The 21,925-nt window shown below is 38.9% G+C and overlaps 1 protein-coding gene across 2 annotated transcripts in view; it reads right to left on the reverse strand.

The window, feature by feature from the left end:
• Nucleotides 1-21,925, reverse strand: part of SNTG1 (syntrophin gamma 1) — a 536,067-nt gene that overhangs the window by 219,327 nt on the left and 294,815 nt on the right. For both annotated transcript variants that reach the window (XM_045008056.1, XM_045008057.1), the window contains exon 3: nucleotides 17,913-18,047. In XM_045008056.1, the coding sequence (XP_044863991.1) occupies nucleotides 17,913-18,047 (135 nt within the window). The remainder of the gene's footprint in view (nucleotides 1-17,912; nucleotides 18,048-21,925) is intronic.

Consider the following 21,925-nt stretch of genomic DNA (forward strand, 5'->3'; position numbering starts at 1 on the left):
CTTGTCCCAGTCTAAAACTCATTTGTTCATTTTTTATAATACTGTTGAATGAACAGCAATGACTGAATTAATCTTGCCTGAGTAACAGGTGAATCAATATTTATAAGATAACATCAACATTTTCCCTGCTTTATGCTTTCTTAAAACTCAAAGTATAGAGCTGATATACTGCAGACTTATACATCAGTCTTGCTTATGTATATTTACAAAAAGACAAGTATGAAATATTTTGTAGGCTCTTCTGCCCATTTTCATTCTGGGATAACATTTAATATTAGCTACTTTACATAATATTGACAATTATATTTCACTTGTACACATATACCATTCATAGAGATGCATATATATATATATATGTACACACAAATTTTGATGCCTTTATATCTATGGATGTATAAAATTCACAGCTGAAAAGCCACATCTAATTATAAATACATATATGGATATATATACACACACACACACACAGACACAAATACAATATAATTATAACTACACATATGGATATATACACCCACACACATACAGGTATGTGTGTGGGTGTATATACACACACAGACACAAATACAATATAATTATAACTACACATATGGATATATACACCCACACACATACCTGTATGTGTGTGGGTGTATATATCCATATGTGTAGTTATAATTATATTGTATTTGTGTCTGTGTGTGTATATACAGGTATGTGTGTGGGTGTATATATCCATATTTGTAGTTATAATTATATTGTATTTGTGTGTGTGTGTGTATCTATTTGACATAAATATAGTATAAAATTAGAATACGTACACTGCAAACTGAATAGGTCTGCCAGTATCACTGCTTTCTGACTAATCTGTAGAACAAATAATCTGGCAATAGCCTAAATGAAGGCCAAACTAAGGGCTGGTATCTGTGTCCATGCAAGGGTGTAAAGAGACATAAGGCAACCCTTCATGATGCGAGAGGGGAAGCAGGCTCTACAGAACCACTGCTTTTCCTCCTTCCCCACTGGTGGACAGATGAGGACAGGGAATGATGTGTGAGGTAAGGTCAACACACTGAAATCATTGAGAATTTGGACTTACTGAATTCAGGGGAGAGGGGAAATACATATGCCTTGTACATTCCTTATTTGTGATCAAAGTGAATGATGTAAGAACAGAAAGAACTTTTAGTCATGGGCTAATCCACTGTAGTGGATGGGGAGATATAAGGGATGGATTGAACCCTGCATTTTAATACTTTACGTATAGCCAGAAGAACAGCTCTGTGTAAACTCAAAACTTGTCCCTCTCACCAACAGAAGTCGGTCCAACAAAAAGATATTACCTCACCCACCTTGTCTTTCTAATACTTGACACAGCAAGTTCTCATTTCCGGCTTTGGCTACACTTGCATTTCAAAGCGCTGCTGCGGCAGCGCTTTGAAGCGCTAAGTGTAGTCAAAGCGCCAGCGCTGGGAGAAAACTCTCCCAGCGCTGTCCGTACTTCACCTCCCTGTGGGGAATAACGGACAGCGCTGGGAGCGCGGCTCCCAGCGCTGGGGCTTTGACTACACTGGCGCTTTGTAGCGCCGCAATTTGCAGCGCTGCAAAGGGTGTGTTTTCACACCCTGCTGCAGCGCTGCAAATTTGTAAGTGTAGCCAAGCCCTCCAACTTGTTAACATCGGTTAATCATAAAATCATAGAATCATAGAAGATTAGGGTTGAAAGAGACCTCAGGAGGTCATCTAGTCCAACCCCTTGCTCAAAGCAGGACCAACCCCAACTAAATCATCCTAGCTGGGGCTTTGTCAGCTCTGGGTAAAGGCTTTTTAATTTTGTTTACACTTTTTTATGTCCTGGTGATATATGCTAGATTGCAAGCCTGAAGACTACCCCTGTATTTAGTCACAAACAGGTACAACATAAACACACTTCCATACCCTGCCCTGTCAGTGAGACTTTCTCCTGGTTAAGTAGGACATCTAGGGATGAAGGAATAATTCACTATACAAACCCATTAATTCTTTGGCCTCTCAACCAAGTTTGCCTTCTTGAGTGTCAATTAATTCTCAATAGGACGTAATTTTTATGGTGCCAATACACGTACACTAGGAACTGGGCTGAGACCACAAACTTACTTTATTTAGGCCAGCAAACTGCTCTCATAAAAAGCCTTTGGACACCAAGATATTATAGTGATCGCTAATAAGGATAACATAGAAATAAAAACTAATCTGGGCTAGAACTCCTCATCTTTAACATTTCCCTTTGTGTGATCTGTTGGGCGTTACTGCTCATCCAGTGAGATTACCCACATGTATGTCAGGTTGTATCAACTGTGGCATCTCTTTCCTTTCCTATCTGTCACCAAAGAGTCATCAGATGTTGAAGAACACAGTCTGTTTCTAGTTTTTTTAATGATGCAGTTATCACATGCACAGAGGCATAATTGAAAATCTCTTCTAAATGTTTTTATATAAAAGTGTACAAAGCCTAAAAGAAACATTATTTAATAAATTATGCTACAAAATAAATATATATATTAAAAATAAATTCACACCACTTGGTTCTGCTCCTCAACGTTAAAATAAAAACTCTAGCCCATAAAACTGCCATTCATAAATGGAAATGGAGAGTAAGAGACCATTTGCTTATAATAAATGGAGGACGGAGTACAGATAACTATGGAAATCAAGAAATCTACCTCAGAAAACTGCTAATTTACAACATTGACCCATCAGAAATCTTTTCCGTTGTAGGAAGTTTGTTCTTAGTAAACTAGTGGTCTAAGATAAATGGTGGCTCTATTCAGAATAATTTCTTAAGAGGCAGTATTTTGCATTATTTTAAATGGACTCTACTACACCTTTAAGAAGCCTAATAGAAAAACTATTCTCCAAAATATTTTTGACTCGTTTTGTCCACCTTCCTAGCTTTAAAATTAATAAAAGCTCTTTCTGGCTTCCTCATTATATAAGCTTGTGCAGGGTTATTAAAGCCACAAAGAAACCCAACCCAAACCAAACCAGGAAACACAAAACAGTATTTGGGGACTTGTTTGACCTCACACAGGCATCTGATAGGAAACTGGACATATTTTCTACTGAAGCCAGTCCTTAATGTTTAACAGGAGAAGAACACCTGTTTTCCAACACAGACAGACAAAATTCTGTAAAAATAAATAAATGGAAGGGAAAGCAAAATTTATATAAAAAACAAATTTAAGATTAGGGGCAGGCAAATGTCAAAAGATTTCAAGATGAGATTTAGTTTGACCAAGAATCTGAATATTTGAATTTTTTTTTAAATCAGAAACCTATCCAAACCTCTTCAGCCTGCAAAACTGGGACAGGTATCTTTTGCAAATGCTTCTCACAACCCTCCAGAGCTTTAGAGGTGTGTGTAGACCACCAGGGGAAAGAAAAATTCTGGCCCCTTTAAGGATTGTAAATCCCCACCCCTCCTTGTGTCTTGAGGAAATTGGCTCTGTGGCTGATAGGTTGGAGAGAAAGTGCAGCATAAGCTTATTGGATCCACTGCACCCAAAGGAGGCTAATATGCCTTTCCCCCTGCCCAAGTGCACTATTCTGCACTGAAATAGTGCAGGGGCCAGATGTAGCGTGAGGATCAGGGGGCTGATGGCACGCCCCACCAGGTAGTATGGATTACAAAGGAAGGATGACCTCTACTGGATGAGTAATTGATGGATAGTTCCGAGATAAGCTACTTAATAAAGTTACAGCCTAGTTAAACCATATTCCCAGTGTTTTGTGTTTTTTCCAGAATTGTCTAGGACAAAAGGCTCTGTTATACCAGTCAGACCAAGTGACTTGGCCTATCTCTGAAATTGACTGTTACAGATTTAGGACCAATGGACTAGAACACTAAACTTTGGGAAAAGGACTAAATTCATTTAAGTTGTTAAGAACCCAATTCATGCGGGATTCTTGAATGAACTTTTGTTTCAGGAACTAGGCTTGGACTGCTCAGAGAGACAAGATGGGTGAGATAATATCTTTATTGGTCCAATAAATAATAAAATATCGGACCAATAAAAGATATTACCTCACCCACCTTCTCTCTAATATCCTGGGACTAACACGGCTACAACGATACTTCAGAAACTTGGACTGTTATGGCAGATATGTTTTGAGTGCAATTAAGGTTTACTTGTTTGAAAAATAAAAATTATTTAAATCAGGAGCTTTATTGGAAAATTTTGGAGGTACTGATGTCAACAGCTAGTAGTTTTTCATGGACTCAGTAGTATAAAACCCAGAGTAACCCAAAAGAGGCTGGTTTTTTGCATTTGTTTTGATTTCTTTGTTTTGTGTAATGCTGTTTAGTTTTCTTTCTGGTTCTAACTTGCAATTTGTCCTGCACACTAAGGTTTCCAAAATAGAAGGTTATCATAATGTGTGCTTATTGAGCTACTAAAGCCTTAAGTTACATATGAATTTAAGAGTATAGATTTATTTTGTGCATGTCTCTCAGGGCTGACATTAAGGCTGACAAGATAACGATTAAGGACCAGATCCTCCAGTAGCATAAACCAGAGTAGCTTCATAGAAGTGATTCTAGTCCTAAGGGAGAAAGCAAAAGTATCAAAGGAGTATGCAGGCCCACAGTAAAATGTAAGTAAGTGCAGAACGAGAAAGAGGAAACTGTAGTAGAAATTCCACACACACCCCCAATTAAATGAATGCTATTTACAAGTAATTTAGAGTGAATGCATATAATGGGGGAAAGGGATAGCTCAGTGGTTTGAGCATTGGCTTGCTAAACCCAGGATTGAGAGCTCAATCCTTGAGGAGGCCACTTAGGGATTGGGGGCAAAACAATTGGTCCTGCTAGTGAAGGCAGGGGGCTGGACTCAATGACTTTTCAAGGTCCCTTCCAGTTCTAGGAGATTGGTATATCTCCAATTATTACCTAATGGCCTACACTGTGTGCTATATGCAGTAATTGCTGGGCACAACAGAGTAGGGAGGCTGCCAAAGGAGTGGCTCATGGTTTTCCTATTCTCGGGCTGGTTCTACATTGGAGGCTGTTCTATATTATACCCACTGCTATCTGCCTCTCTCAGATAGCTATCATTTAGTGAAGAACAGCCAGAATGCAGTATCCAAGGCAACAAGAGGAATTTGTGAGCAAGATAAAGATTGCAGAAAACATGAGAAAGGAGCTCATGTTTATCCATAAGTCAGAGACAAGAAACATATAATGTTGAAGTAAGAAACATTATAACTTTTAGTTTACTCAGATTAATGTGTCAAGGAAGTTTCACAGGTCTAGGAAAACCTAAGAGAGCTAAGCTGGATATTTGAACAATATTCTTTGTAAACTTGTGGAACTGAGTTTACCCATGAAAAGGAGACTCCGTCACAACAAGCGTAAGAGAGTCACATGTTGTTTAAATGTCCACCTGTGAAGCAATGTCCTAGCAACCTAAGATTTTCAAAATTGATTAGTGGTTTTGGGTACCCAGACTGAGACACTTTAATGCAGCCTGATGTTTAGAAAGTACTGACCACCAACCCTCTAAAAACTTAGTTCCCTTTAAGGTGTCTCATGACGGGCACCCAAAAATTGAGACAGCAGCGCCAAATTACCAGTCACTTTTGAAAATACTGTCCACACAGCTTATTGAAACTGAGTTATTATTTTATGAGAGTAGTATTTAAGGGCTCTAATTAGGACCAGGGACCCAGAGTGCAAGGTATTGTACAAACAAGAATGCCTATAGTCTAGGTTTATGAAAAGATGCAACACATGAATAAAACAGACAAGCCAGAGTGGGAAGTGAAATGAGCACACAAGGTAAATATAAGAAGATTATTATATTTTGCACGACAGAGACTCTCAGTTGGACACTTACTTACAGATGTTAAAAAAATTGAATATTGGGTAACTGAAGTGTGGAATATTGAAACACTGAAATGAAATATATATACACATACATACACACACACACACTAATGATCACATTTACCATTAGTTAATAAAATACATTATTAAAGCTTCTCTTGTGCTCTAATGTTAATAATTATGTATGTACTTTGATATAAGAGAATGCACATGCATCTGTAACTGATGTGGGGAACAAACTCTGGAAGAAGAATTAAGACAGCAGTTAGCTGGTTCTCAATAGTAATTACGGTATTAATTAGTAACATTTTCTGGGTATTAAACTCCTGAAAGGGTGAGCCAGTAAATCTAGTGTATTCTGTTAATTTTCCTACAAGGTACTGTTTGGATTTCACTTGGACAAGAACCACAATATTCCAGAGCTCTTTATATAACTGATGCTCCAATTCGCCCTGCTACATCTTTCATGTTAAGACAGAAAAAGTGCTGCTTTCAAATTGGGACTCTGGTGATTATGGTGGAAATGTTATTCTCCCTACATGATTGAGTTTTTTCAATACACACTTTAAAGTGTTATTTCCCTTACGTTCACTACGAACATGAGGGGTAGCTTCATAGTGAATGGGTATAGATGTGAAAGGGTGGTGAATAAGAGTGCATGGAAGAGAAGGAAAAAACAAGTATGTGAGAAAAGGATAATGGATTAGAAGACGAAAAAAATGAGTTCATGGCAACGATACAGAAAAAGATAACTAAAAAGAAGAAAAAGTATACCATACATACTGTAAGAATACAACAAAACAAATATAATGGACCTGTTGGCAACAGTGGCAGAGACAAAGCTGTATTGACATTTGAAGTTAAAATCCTCTGTGTTCATACTTCAGTGGATTTATTGCCTATCATTATAGCACTACAATTTTACACAAGAACTGAATGTTCATGTTGTTTGTTTAGTGAAATATTTACCAGATGCTTCAAAAGGAACATTTTTAAAATGTTCTCATTTTGAATTTTTGTCCTGTTTTTGCTTGCATGTATTTGGATTCCTCGACATGAAGAACCACTGTACCCATAAACTCTAAACTTCGCAATTACTCTGAGAACATTTTAGGCACAAGCCACTTGTGACATTTTGAAATTAAATACATAATTATACCATTGAATTATGACCACGGCCAAGAGCAGTGCTCAGATCTGCCAACTACTTCCATTTTGTGATGCTGCCGGTTTGCCTCATCATTTCTGCTCAACTCGCACACCATGAAGGCAGGCTAAGTGGCAAGGGTATGAGAGTGGACTATGGGAGACAGATGGCCCCCATTATGCCAGTGGAGACTTGGGCATAGTGGAGCTCCCAGCTCCTCCACACTTACATTGAGTAAGGAGAGTGATTGGCCTAGACTACTATGTGCTGTATAACTAGTGCAAATTGGACAGAATGGACCTCATCCTTCAACCCTCGCTTGTTCTCACATCAAAAAATAATTTCCATTACTACAGCATAGGCTCTTAGATAGAATTGCTCATCTCAGTTTCTCAGAGTTCCTTTAAAAAGGCACACATCACTCCAGTGCTGTCAATCCAGTTTCTTTCACAAACAGTACACGTGTTTAGTATTTCAAAAACAAAATAAACAAACACAAAACCACTCTGCCCCTGAATACCTGATGCTCAATGAGAAAGCTCTTCATGCACTATACTAATTAATGATGCTTTGGCTTTTGAGGAGTTTTATGTTGCTTTTTGTCATTAGACTTTCTGATAAAAGAAAAGACCCGATTTCTATGAGAAGCGGCAGGCTATTTTGATCTTTCAAATTTGGCCTAGTAAATGGCAGTTCCAATACATTGTTATAATGAGTCACATTTTTCAATAGATGCAGAGAAATAGAGGGGATTGGATTGTCTCTATATAATAGTTGTTTAGATCAGTCAGTTCTGTGTCATTCGTTAAAAGCTGTCCAAGCTGTAAGTAAACCAAAGTCACCACAATCCGATGGCTTTTTGGTGGCTTTTGTGAAGAGTTGGTAGTCTCAGTCCTCTTCCTAGATGACTAATACCCACATTACAAAAATCACCCACACAATTGGCATCTTTGTTGCCAGTTTTAGTAGAAAAACCAAGATGAACTATCTTTTCGTTCAGGGTTAAGGAAGCTTTCACTGGCAGTGTCCAAGCTGTATTATTCTTCAGAACTAAGGTAATTGTAAGAAAAAAAATATGTTCAAAAATTGAATAAATTTGCTTCACTTGTGTTTACCCTTCTCTAATGTTTACTTTTTACCATTCTTATAATTGAATTTGACTTGAATTTGAATATCTGTTGCCCGATCTTTAGATTATGTATTAATTATAGTGATTATTTAAGAATCCTCAGTTATCACTTTGAGGGTTGACATGTTCTTGCTCCACAATCAGGTCCAGTATTATTCAAATTATTATATAGTTGGGAACCCCCGATGTGCACAGTTGCAACACTCACATTATAGGTACTATTTTATATTTACAAATATAGTTTATTGATACATTTAGCACAGTCACAAACACCCCAATTCAGTAAGGTAAATAGAGATACTACTGAATGTACATCTGCACATCCATATAATCACATCATCTCCTGTAGAACAACCTGAAGCCATTATCTTCCTCATCATCATCACCTTTCCCTTCATCACCAGTGGCCATCATTCTGGCACCTCCCAAGGACTACATCTCTCTCTCCTACCACCCCCAGGCTGAGATGCCACATTTATAATACATTACGCTGATGACGTTATGTTCGATGCATATTAAATAGGGGATTTCCCCCCTTTTTCCTTATCTGTATTTCCTCACCTTACTAATGTTGGAGTGTCTTTTTCCTATAGGTTAGTATATCAATGATCTCAGCTTATTATCATATACGTCCATTCATTACCATGGCTCTTTTGTGGTTAGGTATCACATTTGTTATTTCTGTCCTAACTGGTTATTTCAGTTATTTCCAAGTTCCAAGTTGTGGTCTATCTGTTAAGTTTAAAAGGGTATGAACTTAGGAAACGCCCAGTGACAATCTGCTTTAATATCTCTTCTATGTTAAAGGTTGCAGCCATATATAGACCTTATGCTTTAGCTCATCACCATCTATCCAGGTGAAAGGTCCCAAACAAATGTATGCTAACTTTGCCTTACTTCAACATACAGGATGTAGCCAGCAGGTCCCTTGTGTTACAGCCAAAATATATTCTAATATAAACCTATTATAATAAAACAAATAATCAAACCCATAAGAAAAGATATATAGGCAGGCAAGCCGGCTAGCCATAGATGTATCTCATGTACCTGTTATATACATCAATTCATTGCCAGGACTCACGTAGCTGTGGTCAGAACTACACTTTAAACACTATTTTCAGCTCCCCAAATACTTGGGGTTTTCCGTTGGGCCATTTATCTGTGCAAAGTTTATCTGTTCAAAGTTCATAGGCTAACTTGCTGAAGATAACGTCTTACAGGATACAGGCCTGAAGGTTTCTTGCATTACAGCTGAATATAATGCAAAGCAGAATATAATGCAAAGACAAACTAGCCCACTGGGCTACATACATATGGAACGCTAATTTTTAAGCTTCCACACTCAAATACTCATGGAAAACAAATTAAAATTCACTTTTAGCAAGTGTCCAAAACTAAAATGTATACTTGAGGAAAGGGGAAAAGTACCATATGATTTATCTGACTAGTCACAACTAAGCAACATTCTGAATTTTCAATTTAAAGTAACAAATAGCATAAATTATTTTTAAACAAATATCTTCAAGAAAGAGTGATGTTTGTGGAGACTCTACAAACAAAAAGAATTAAAATTATTCAAGTAAATTATCTGTAATTTGTTCATCTCTATTCTAAAAAATCATACAGCCCTTGTCTATGAAGCTATCAATCTGCTTGTTTTCACAAGTGGCAAAGTGAAAATAAGAAAAAAATAGATAGATTTGTGATGGTATTTGCTTATTCTGACGAGAAAAAGTCATGACTGATGCTTATGACTGGGAATCAGGAGATCTGGTTTATAGTAATTGCAACAGCCTTCCCTTTCTGACAACATTGTAAAAAGCTACTCTTTGGTACCTCAGATTTTTCATCTATTAAATGGAGTAAATACTCCTTTTAAATCTGTTTGTAAAGCTCAAACCGAAATGATGGATAGGCAGTGCTATAATACTCCAAGGTATTGTTGTTCTGTGCATTTCCAAAAGTGTGTCTTAATACCAGAATTAGTCATTAACATTCAACATATTAACTAACTACACATTGTCCCTATGAATCTAGCCAAAAGATCCTTAATCACAGAATGCTGCAAAAATGTACCTACAGGTATTAAATTATAGCTTACTATGCAAAAACACAGAATTAGATCAGTCAAACTGAATCAGTCACCTGTGCCTCATCATTGTGAAAAAAATTTGAATTCTGGTGAGATTTGAACAGATGCCCTTTGGATTTTAAAGCAATAACTCTGCCACTAAATCTAAGAAAATCACCAACAGCCATCAGTTATACTTGCTGTGATAATTTAACAATTAGCATAAGTCCAAGAAGTACAATTTCAGACTACCTAGGACTTTTCAGTGCACCCCTGAACTTCAGAAAAGCACTACAGAATACCAGTAATCAATGTCTTGTGTTGAGGAATTATAGCAATACTTTGTCAGCCTGAACACACTATTTTCATAGCAGTCTTACAGAAAAAGAAGAAATGCTTTGAAACATCCATGGTTTTAGAGTACTCGGTTTTCATATTGTTGATTTTCTGGACTGGCATGGGGATCCACTTCAGAAAAACAACAACTTTCAGGGTAAGAATTAATAACTCAACAACATTTATTACAGAAGCAACAAGAATGATGCTACAGAACTTGGTGGCTCCTCATCTTGGTGAATTAGTGTTTTTCATAAAGTACTGTTGTTGTAGGATGCCACCATCAAACACACCTTCTTGTGGCCCAGGAAACGTGTTGTCCTCTACTCCCTCTTGGTTCTCTCAATCATTTATTCAGACCTGAGCACTTCAAACAGATACCCCTTTTGTGGGACATATGATTTGTTAACTCTTTTAGAGTACAAAATGTAGCCTCTCTTTAGCCCCTGAAGTCAAAGCCTTTATGGGCTGTGTATAAGGGTTGAGGTAGGATTCCACCCTGACTTTCAGGAGTCCCCAGCCCTTCCCCAGGAGCTGGGTTGTACTTCAGGCCAGATACAGACCTCAGCTAGCTTCTCCCCATGCTGGCTCAGTTTCCCACATATATTTTGCCCTCCTTCTCAGGACTTGTCACAGCTGACTGGGAGAGAGTGGAGCCTTGCCCCACCCTGTGTTAATCCTGGGCCCTAAAGGGACAGTAACAGGGTTTCTCCCTCAACACTAAATAATTTTCCAGGACTACTTCCTCTTTACCAGTATGTGCCTCTGTCATTTCCTAGGCCTTTGCATACATCAGAACTCCCCAAACTTTAAAGGACCAAGTCACGAAATAAGGGTTGGCTCTACCATCCTTAATGAGAACAGACCACCCCTGTTAAAACTATGTTTTATAGTTCTTTAATTTGAATTTCAGATGTGCTACTGAAGTGCTGGGATGTTATGAATTTTCAGCTGCTTAACTTAACCATTTTGGTCTTGGAATTCTAAAAATTCTAAATCCTACTTCTATGGATGAGCCTAATGCACAGCCATGATTTATAACAAATACCAACAGTTTCAAGGGGTTTTACATTTTTTATTTTCCCCCTTGACCCTCAGTTTATCCACTCTCAGTACAAGCATCTTACAGAATCATAGAAATGTAGAACTGGAAGGGATCTTGATAGGTTATTATAGTGGTTCCTCACTCTCAAGTTGGGAGGAAAGCCACTCCGCCTCATTGCATCAGGCAACAGTAATTGGGCTCGGGCCTTCTTGGCTGGGGCCAAGCAACAAGCAGTCTATAGCCTGCAGCCTCCTGGCTGGGGCAAACAACATTTAACAGTCTGGAGTTCTGGCCTCCGGGCAGGGCAGAGCAATAAGCCGTCTTTAGTCTAGAGCCTGCTGGCTAAGGCAGACAGCAATCAACAGTCTAAAGCCCACAGCCTCCTGGGTGGGGAAAACAACAATCAAGGCACAGACCTTTAGGCCTAGAGTGAGTGTGTTGCCAAACTCCAGAGGTGGGGAAGTGGAAAAAGGGATGGGGGAACTTGGGCCCACCCTACTCCACTGGGTCCCAGCCTAGGATTTTGTTAGCGGCAGGGGGGTCCCCACTGAGTCAGTGGGGAAACCAAAATCTGCTGCCTCGCTTTCCAGCAGCACAAGTCTAGTTCCCTTGGGTTTCTTCCTACCCCACTTAATTGGAGTTGCTCTGTCAAGCTGGGGCTCTGACTCACCATGTTGCAGCTGGTCGACTGGGGGTTCTTTGTCTCTTCTCTCAGTAGGGCACTAGTCTGCTCAGCTGCTGGTCCAGAGTCTCACAGAAGGCTCGGCTCCCTACAAGAGACATCCGCCTCTTCCCCTGGTGCAACCTCAACTGAGCTGCAGGGCCTCCCTGTATACTTCAGTACTTCTGGCGAGGGGGTGGGGTGCAGAGAGTTTGGCTCCATGCACCGGGGGGGAGTAGTGGTCCCTCAGTCTCAAAGTCCAAAGAGAGACCACTCTGTCTCACTACAGTTATCTAGTCCAGTTCCCCGCAATGAGGGATATTAGAAGTATTATCTAGACCATCCCTGAGAAGTGTTTGTCTAGCCTGTTCTTGAAAACCTCCAATGTTGGAGATCGCACAACTTCCCTGGGTAATTTCTTTCAGTGCTTAATTACCATTATAGTCAGGAAGTTATTTCTAATGTCCAACCTAAATCTCCTTTGCTGCAGTTTAAGCCCATTACTTCTTGTTCAGCAGTTAAGGAGAACAATTTATCACAATGTATCTTAGAGCAGACTATCCATCTGCCTAGCTGAATAGATTGGACTTAAGGGCTGATCTTAAGAGACCTGGGTCTTTTACCACCTGTGCAATATTTTGCCCCTCCCCCGCTTTTTTTTGAACAGCAAGTAGACAGTCTCTTGCAAGTTTAAGTTCATTGTCATTCTAGCAATCTGCCAACAAAGAATTTTTAGGGGGGAAAAAAAAGATTCCTCTATTTCTGTATCTGACACAACTGAGAGTTTGTTTGTTTTATATTGTTTAGTTTTGATTTGGTTATTTTTTTTAATAAAAAGGAGTAACTATCCCGATTCTTACTCAGCCACTGTCTTCAGCAGTCATGGAAGTTTCTACCAATTGCAAGTACTTCTCTTTATTTTTAAGATTGCAATACTATTCCACATCATAAATTGAAATTCTGTGATAGTCCAGTACTGTGAAAAGCATTTTTTTTTCTGGATGTATCTTACCTAATACTCATCAATCTTAATTTTATATTTTTCTCACCATAAATAACCATGAGTAGTACTAGCAAAAACTATTGTCTAGGAGAGTCAGTTGAGCTACCTCTCTCTGCCCTTTGAGTTTCTCAAAACTTTCTTACCTAACAGTAATAGATTTAGTACAAGGTGCTACAGAAAGGGAAAACTCTTCTTGAAAGATTAGCGTTACTTATTCCCATTCAGTTGATTTTTAAAAATTATTTTTATGTTTTAGCCACTTATTCAAAACCTTATACAAAAAAAGAAGGAAAAAGGTTCCTTCATATCTCCCTAGCACTTGGAAATTAAAACCTCTTCTGCAAAAAAGATTAAGTGGACTTAATTAAGGCCTTCATTCTAATAGCCACTCACTCATATGAAGTAGTACCTCAAGCTAGTCCCATTGATTTCTATGGCACTATTCCTGGAGAACCAAGTTCAGGAAATCGCTTAAACACCTGCTGAAGTTTGTCTCTATTCAGGAAGACATGTGAACATATTCTTCAATTTAAAGTTAAGAGTGTGCCTAAATAAGAAAGTTGTTGAGATGGGACCAAAGGAAGGTATTATTCCATTTGTAAGGGTAGCATAATCTGATCCTAACATGCATTTTAAAATTAATTTTAAATATGTACTCATAAAGGATAAAAACGATTGCTACTGTGTCGACTGGTTTGTAAAGTTTAATTGTATTATTGTTCTTCACTTTCAATAAATATTTTTCCTTTATAGTACATTTTATAAATGATTCAGTATTGGAAACAGATCAGAACACACCCATTTATAGTACCTATGTTTTTTTAAAAAGGCTTAGATCATTCATATTAACTACAATGATATGCAAAGAACACCCTAACACTCATCAAGAACTAAACAAAACTAAAAAATCTGACAAGTAAAAGAAGAGGAGCCCCAAGGGACCAGTTTAATCAGCTTAGACAACTAGAGCACATGATTCAAGATGATTGAAATGGCCTATGACAAAAGGATAGTTAACAGTCTGTGAAACGTCTATCATCCTTAGTTAGAATGAACCTATTGATTTAGTACCTTGTCTTAATCCCAGACGAAATCAGGGTAAAGGGCTCAAAAATGTCTAGCCCCACAGTGGCACTGCCAAGAGAATAGAAAATCCTCATCACCACATTGGTATATAGCACATGCATATTGATATAAACTATGCAATTAATCTGGGGCAAGATTATCAATTAAGCAAATCATTTGCTAACTTTTACAATAATCTTCTGAAAAGACAGAAGACAACAATTGTAAGGGAAAGCCTTCATGTTTAATGAAAACTATTAAATATGCATGCCATGAAGTTATTTAAAATGCCAAGTTCAGCATACGTAATAGATGTCACAGCATATTAATGAAAGTCATTTTGGAAGTGATAAAATCTTTTAATAAATATACCCAGAACTGTCCTGGTGAAGTGGCAGTGCTGCAAAGTGGTGCTATTAAGGGAACAACCAAGGCCTGAGTTTGAACTTATGCTCCCTTCTGCCTGGGTTCACGAAGACTCAATGTGCTGCTGAGGGTAGTCTATGAAATGGAAGGTGCAGCCACAGATTGTATACAGCACTCCATGGTTGATGAAAGTGACAGCCACACTCCCCATATAGTACACAAACTAACATCAGCAAACGGTGGTGTACACACTTCATTCATACAGGACTGAACAGCCAAAAGCTGAAATCACACTCTGCATGCAAATAACCAAGGCATTTATAGAGAGTGTGTCCATATCGTTTCAGTGCATATAGGGAAGCCTATTTATTTACTCATATTGAGATCTTTAAAGAAGCGAAGGTGATTAAGCCACCCCTCTTCCCATTAATCTGTTCACCATATGCCTCTCAATAGTTCAACCACAGACTTTTTTTGTCTCAGAGGGTGGGTAGAGAGAGTAGAGTAATTTACTTTGGGGAGAGATCCAGGAGAGTTATTTTAGTACTGATGACATTTTGTTGGCTGATTTTTAGTATATTGTTATTGTCACAGGGTGTCATAGTTCAGGAAGGTGGGGCTCCAATCCAGACCAGTTAGGGATTGTGTCACTGCCTGGACTGTAACCGCAGGTGCCTCACAATGTTTGGCTATTGTAGCTCCAAATATGGGCCACTTACAACCAGCCTATCAGCATGCAGGTCAAACCTTGAATGTCTTCTTGTCTGAAAAGCCTTTTCTAACTTTGACAAAATGTTTGTGCTGTGTACAGATGCATCAGGCACTGGTTTAGGGGCAGTACTAATGCACTCAGGGGAGAACAAGAAGAAATGCCCCATTGTTTCCTGAAGGAAGAAACTGATACCCACTGAGCTGAATTATTCTTTCATAGTGAAAGAATGTTGTCATTGTGTGGGCAGTCAAGCAGTTACAGCCCTATCTTTTTAGCAGAAAACTCAGGGTACTAACTGACCATTCCCCAGTAGTCAGGCTACACAAAACTAAAGGCTCCAATTCTAAGCTACTATGGTGGAGCACCATACTCTAAGAATATGATATGGAAATTATACATGTAAAAGGGAAAATAAAATATGTTAGCAATTTCCCTGTCTGGCTAACCTTCCTGCAGCTTTGTAATGGAGGAGGTGTGACTGAAAGCACCCTACACAAGACAGAAAATATCTTATTGCCTCTATATCAATTGATGGCACACCCACATCTTGAATACTGTGTGCAGATCTGGTTGCCACATCTCAAAAAATATATATTGGAATTGGAAAAGGTACAGGAAAGGTCAACAAAAAGATTAGGGGTATGGAAAGTTTCCATATGAAGAGAGATTAATAAGACTGGAAAAGACAGCTGCACCTTTGGGAGAGATCATGACCAAGGAGAAGGTCAGTCACCATCTTGCTGGAAGGCTGTGGGGAGAAAGGCCATCTTGAACAAAGCCTTAAACCAATACTTGCTAGATTAAGTTCTAGACTGTTAGATTAATATTTTCATTTTATTTGCTGCTACCATTTCTAACCTTCTCTATTATAGTTTAATTCATGTAAAATCCTATCTTCTTTTGGTAATAAACTTGTTTTATTTTTAATCTAAATCAATCTAGTGCTGTGTTTAAACTGAACTGTTTGGTAAATCCAGTTTATGTAATAAACTGTTGAATTTTACTCCTTAAAGGGGCAATGAGCCTTAATGTCTGAACTGTCCAGGAGAGGGCTACTTATTGCAGAACACAGATTTTTGGGAAAACTGGGGGCTGGGAGTGTGTTGAGGTCACCCTGCAAGTAGTCACCCAGGTTGGTGGAAACTAGAGTGAAGTGGTGGATTGTAGACAGGCTGCTAGAGTCAGAACTGCTAAACCAGCGCTGTCTAGCACACAGACACGCCGGGAGTGACCTGCATGCTGGTAGGTCTACTGGGAGCAGCCCAGGTTGGGAGCCACAACAGCAAAGCACTGTAATGCACACAAGGTTACGGGGTAGGTGGTAACACAACCCCTTGCTGGTCTGGATTTCACCCAGAATGTGACAGTTATTACAATTTTATTTAGAGATACTATAAAATATAGGGGCACAACAGCAATGATTCTTTATTAATTAATGCATACAGCAGTCCTAGAAAATTGACAGATACAGACACTGCGTAGTTCTCTCTCACAAGTTGTTACATGAAATCTTGTGATAGCTTCACTTAGTGGAATGGGAGAAGAAAGCATTTATAATTGTTGGGAGTAAATCTAAAACCCCTCTTAATATATAATTATAGTCTGTATGGAAAAGTCAATAGAAATGAATAGTAACTGGGTTTCATGAGTTCTGGATCCATCTTCTAAAATGTAATAAAAATATATATCCCAGGTATAGAAGTCTGTCAGACAGAGAATAATATCCTTACTTTACGTTTTTGAACTAACAAATTCTATAGGTCTCTAAAGTAATTTCTATAGCATATCATTAAACTATAGAACCACATTGGTTCATGCCTATTAAACTCAAATTGCCATTTAAATGAGAGTACTTCTGTACTTTTAAATGAGACTAATTCTGGCATTTCTATCCCCCAACAACAAACCGAGGAAACTAAAACTATGGTAACACATCATACATGGATGACTGAACGATTACAATATTGAACAGGAGTTAATGACTCCTAAAATAATACACTGCTCTAGTTGAACTCAAAGTGATAGCCACTGCATGGACACTGAACTTAAAGAAAGTCCAGAGTCATGGTAATATATTATGCAACCAATAGCAGCAGAGGGCATCATTCATGGATCTGGATCCTGATCCATCAAAGCACCTAGCAACATGCATAATTTTTAGAATGTGATTAGTCCATTGACTTTAAAGCAGCTACTCACATATGTAATTGCTCTCAAGGATCTGGATCATGTAGCACCACAAGGAAAAACATTAGCCATATCATTTATATGTTATCCAGTGGTCCCAAAATATGACAGTCTCAGCATTCAAACAATACCCCATACTGAGTAGTGAAGGGCACACCTTACAGCTACCTATGGCAGCTTCTTCCTAGACCAGTACTGGTAAGTATGAACTCAAGATACCACATTTGCATACTCTTAGACATAGCTCCATCAAAGAGAAGACCAAGTTGGGTGAATTATAAAATATATACACTGTTATTTCATTTATAAAATAATCCTTAATGGAAGGAATAAAAGACTACTTACACCAGAATAGAAAGGCTCACCAGACACACAGATCACATCCTGTTCCTGGATCATCAAAATATCTTTGGCTAAGTGCAGTCGCACTTTGAAAGGCTCCTGATTACCATCCTGCAGCAAACAAATCCCTGTCTTTGTCTTCAAAGGAAGGAACAGAGAGAAAAATTTGCTTAGTTTCCAAATTGCAAATGTGAGATTATGAGTTCTACTAGTTCTAAAATCTTGACAGACATGGTTAACTATCTTAACTACAGATAATGCTTCCTTTGTTTAATAAATCAATTTGTTTGAAATGCAAAACGTTTTGATAAACTTCCTTTTTTCCTTGTGTATCCATATGTTTAAAGTAGTTTTATATAATGTATACAATTTTAAAATACTGTTTTGTGCATTTTTAATTGAATTCCAATTTCTATCTAAATGCATCTTGACAGAAAACAGAAGTAAAAAAAATCATCATCATCATGTGAGTAAATGCATTATTCACCATTTTCAAACAAAAAAATAAAAAATATGCTGCTGAATAATGTACATTAAGATAAATAATTCCTTAAATCAATGTGTATAGATATAATGGATTACCAAAAAGAAGTACCAACTTTAGTGTAAAGGCTATAGTAAATGGCAAATCAACATCTCAGTGGTTTCCAACCAATTAGAAGAAGCAACCTTTCTTTTGCAAAATAACTAACAAATACAAAAGCAAAACAAAATTAAAATCAAATATTTATATCAAAGTTTCCTGATTACTGATTTAAATCATGATTTAAATCAATTATTTAAATCAATCCACCCTGTGCTTTTGCCATACTTTTCAAACAAGGCAGACTGCAGTTAAACAGACAGGGAAAAACTGATCATAGAACCTAGCTTCATCTGGTATTCTGCTTCATGCTATGGCTTTTACTTTTTACGTTTTAAAGACACTGTTACAAATCAGAAAATCTGTAGGGCTGTTCAACTTCCATCAACAAGCTTTTAAGCTAATGCACAGTGGCATTGTGGACTTGTCTCTCATACCATTTTTACCTGTAGACTATACGTGGAAGGTCTGGGAAATCAAGTGGCTGAAGGAGTGTGTGCATACAGTACTTATTAATCTTTATGTCAGAGTCTGTGTTGAAAATACACAGCAAAATCATCTCTGTAGAAGACTTCATGCAATGCCCACAGACAGAATGCCCAGGGCTTTTGAGTGCGTAGGGTTTTTTGGTGTGAGGAAATTGTTCATTAGCTGATATTAATTGGACGCTATCAAGATCATTTTACAAAGTTAAAAGCAAAACAAAAAAAAAACTCTATAAAATCCTCTGGGAGGCAGAAAAATATTTCTTTTTCTATTATTTTTCTCATTTTTTTTCATCTAGCAAATATGTTTGCACAACCCCAGCAACTAGCAAGAGCCAGATAACCACATCCCAAGGTGTCAGTTCCTGCTTAAAATCAATCAGGGGTGGGGCATGGGTGTATGAGGGAGAAAGTGTTACAGAATGAAATTGTCCTTATTCTAGGGCGTAACTAAGCAACTCTTCACTCGTTACCTGAGCCCTCCCTCTACAATGACCTAGGATAGCATCAAATGGTGAGCTTGGGTCTTCATGAAGATTCAGAGTTCAGCTCACTTCTGCAACAAGTTCTCTCCCAAAATCAGAAGAATTCTGGGATTTCTAGGCCAGAAACCATGAGAATTGTACACTGCTAAAAAAAACATGCCAGGTGAAATCCTAGCCCCATTAACATCAATGGTAAAATGCTCACTGATTTCAAAAGGTGCAGGATTCTACCTCTTGGGTATAATAAAGGTTTCTTTTCCTCAGTCTGGGGAGGGGCGAAAGTCAGGGAAATGTTAGGGCTCACTGTGAGATGCTCTGCCAAGGAGATGGCTAAACTGAGATGCTGGTTGAATCTGCTGAGGGGAACTGTAACCTCCACAGACAAGGAGTACTAATGGGTTTTAAGGAGGAGCTCCCAATAAGAAGTTGATGAAACCTTACTTCAAGAATGTGCAGAAAGTACGTGTGTATATGGAGTTGAGTGGAGAGGACAGCGAGAAGAGAGATTAATTTTGTTGCTCTACACACTGCAAGGCTCAAAAGGGATTCTGGAGATGCAGAGTGGTCTCTATACTGCTCCACACTGACATGTACTCTGTCCTGTTACTGCTGCAGCATAAAGGACACAATCATGGATTTCCTGTGGACACCAGCAATCAAACCTGTCCAACTTGCCCTTTTACACTGGGGGACAGTTAAATGTGGCCTCAACCTCCACACAGAGTTGCCAACCCTCCAGGATTGGTGTCTCCAGGAATTAAAGATTAATTTTTAATTAAAAATGATGTCATGTGATAAACTTCCGGGAATACAGTATGTCCAACCAAAATTGGCAAACCAAGCCCCATGTGGGGTATCACATCCACAGTGAGCCACACCAAGCACAATCACAACAAGGCACATAATCAGACAAAAACAGGCTAAGCAGCAGCCTGACTCAGGCAGAAGGGAGCCCCTAACTACTGTGCAGTGCATCATGTCAAGTACTGATTGGTGAGGCAGAACAGCAGCAGCACACCTATAATTGACCATGTTAGGTCTGATTTTGTCACAACTCCTCCAGAATATTGAGGAAGACCAAAATACATAAGTTCACACCAAGGTCCTATTATCAAACATACAGAGATGCTGGTGCTTGACCTCACTTTCTCTTATCAAGAGGACAAGGACTCCGGGAACAGATGACTGCTGTCATTTGGAGAATAGCAGCTAGGAATCCATTGAATGTTTGAAGAATGGGGATAAAGGACAAATCTTTTCATTTTCTTCTTTCGCTTTCTATTTTTTGTTGGGAAGGGGGTGATAAATTGTTTTCATTTTTTGAATCATTCCAAATGGCCCCCTGTATGTTATTTCAAAGGCTTTCATGATTTTTTCTATAGTATTATTGAATAGGCTACAGACATTTTTGGTTTACTGAAAGCTGTTTTGTTAAATGAAAAAAGTAATAATCTTTTCAATATCTTTTTAAATAAAACTATGCATTAAAAATGACAATTTTTGAAAAGATATAAAAACACTTGTAATGTCAACATTTCATTAAAAAATTGCATTTTAGGAAAAAAGTCAGTTTAAAAACTTTGATCAGCTGTACTCAAATCTGGCCACCAAGTAAGTTAAAATGACCTCTAACCCCCACCAAATCTACAATATTATTAGTTGAGTTTGTAACATCATTTGTTTTGTACAAGTGATACTCCTGAGGGCATGCTGCATCAAAAAATTAAAAATTCTGCTCACAATATTTTAAAATTCTGCACATTTTATTTGTCATTAAATAAATGCAGAGGCTCCAGCATGGCAGTGGGGAGCACAGGCCACTGGCTCCATGAAGGTGGGAGATCACCCTGCAGCCCCCCCCCAATCCTGGGACATGGCCCCAGCAGTGAGGCTGCACCCGACCCTGAAACAGCACAAGGCCTGGGCCTGCCCCAGAAACACCGTGGGGGCCCTGCCTCTCTGCACCAAGCACACCAGGTGTGAGGCAGACAGGCTCAACCAGGCAGGATCCAAGGACATGTGGAGGGGCTCAGTGTGGAGTGATCCAGATGTGGGGTGAGAGGATTCTGTGTGGGACAATCTGGGTGCAGGCACCTCAGTAGGGGGTCTAGGTGCTGGGGGATCTGGATGCACAGAGGCTCGTTGCGGGGTTCTAGGTGCAGGGACAATGGGACAATGCAGGGACTTCCAGGTGAAGGTGGTTGGGGATCATCAGAGGGGTCTGCATGCTGGGAGAGTGGAGCTTGGTGGGGTGGGGGTCTGAGTTCAGCTAGTTGGGGGTCAATGGCATGGGGGTCTGGATGTGGGGGCTCACGGTGGTGCAGGAGGTGGGACATCAAGGTAGAGATTTGAGATCAGTTGGAGGTGGTCTGGATGCAGGGGTAGGGGCCAGAGGCAGGGGGGCTGGGTGCAGGGGGGCTCCAGATGCAGGGTTTGAGGTTCAGTGGGATGGGGTTTGGTTAT

The sequence above is a fragment of the Mauremys mutica genome, chromosome 2 (genome assembly GCF_020497125.1).
Source record: "Mauremys mutica isolate MM-2020 ecotype Southern chromosome 2, ASM2049712v1, whole genome shotgun sequence".
Lineage (NCBI taxonomy): Eukaryota > Metazoa > Chordata > Testudines > Geoemydidae > Mauremys > Mauremys mutica.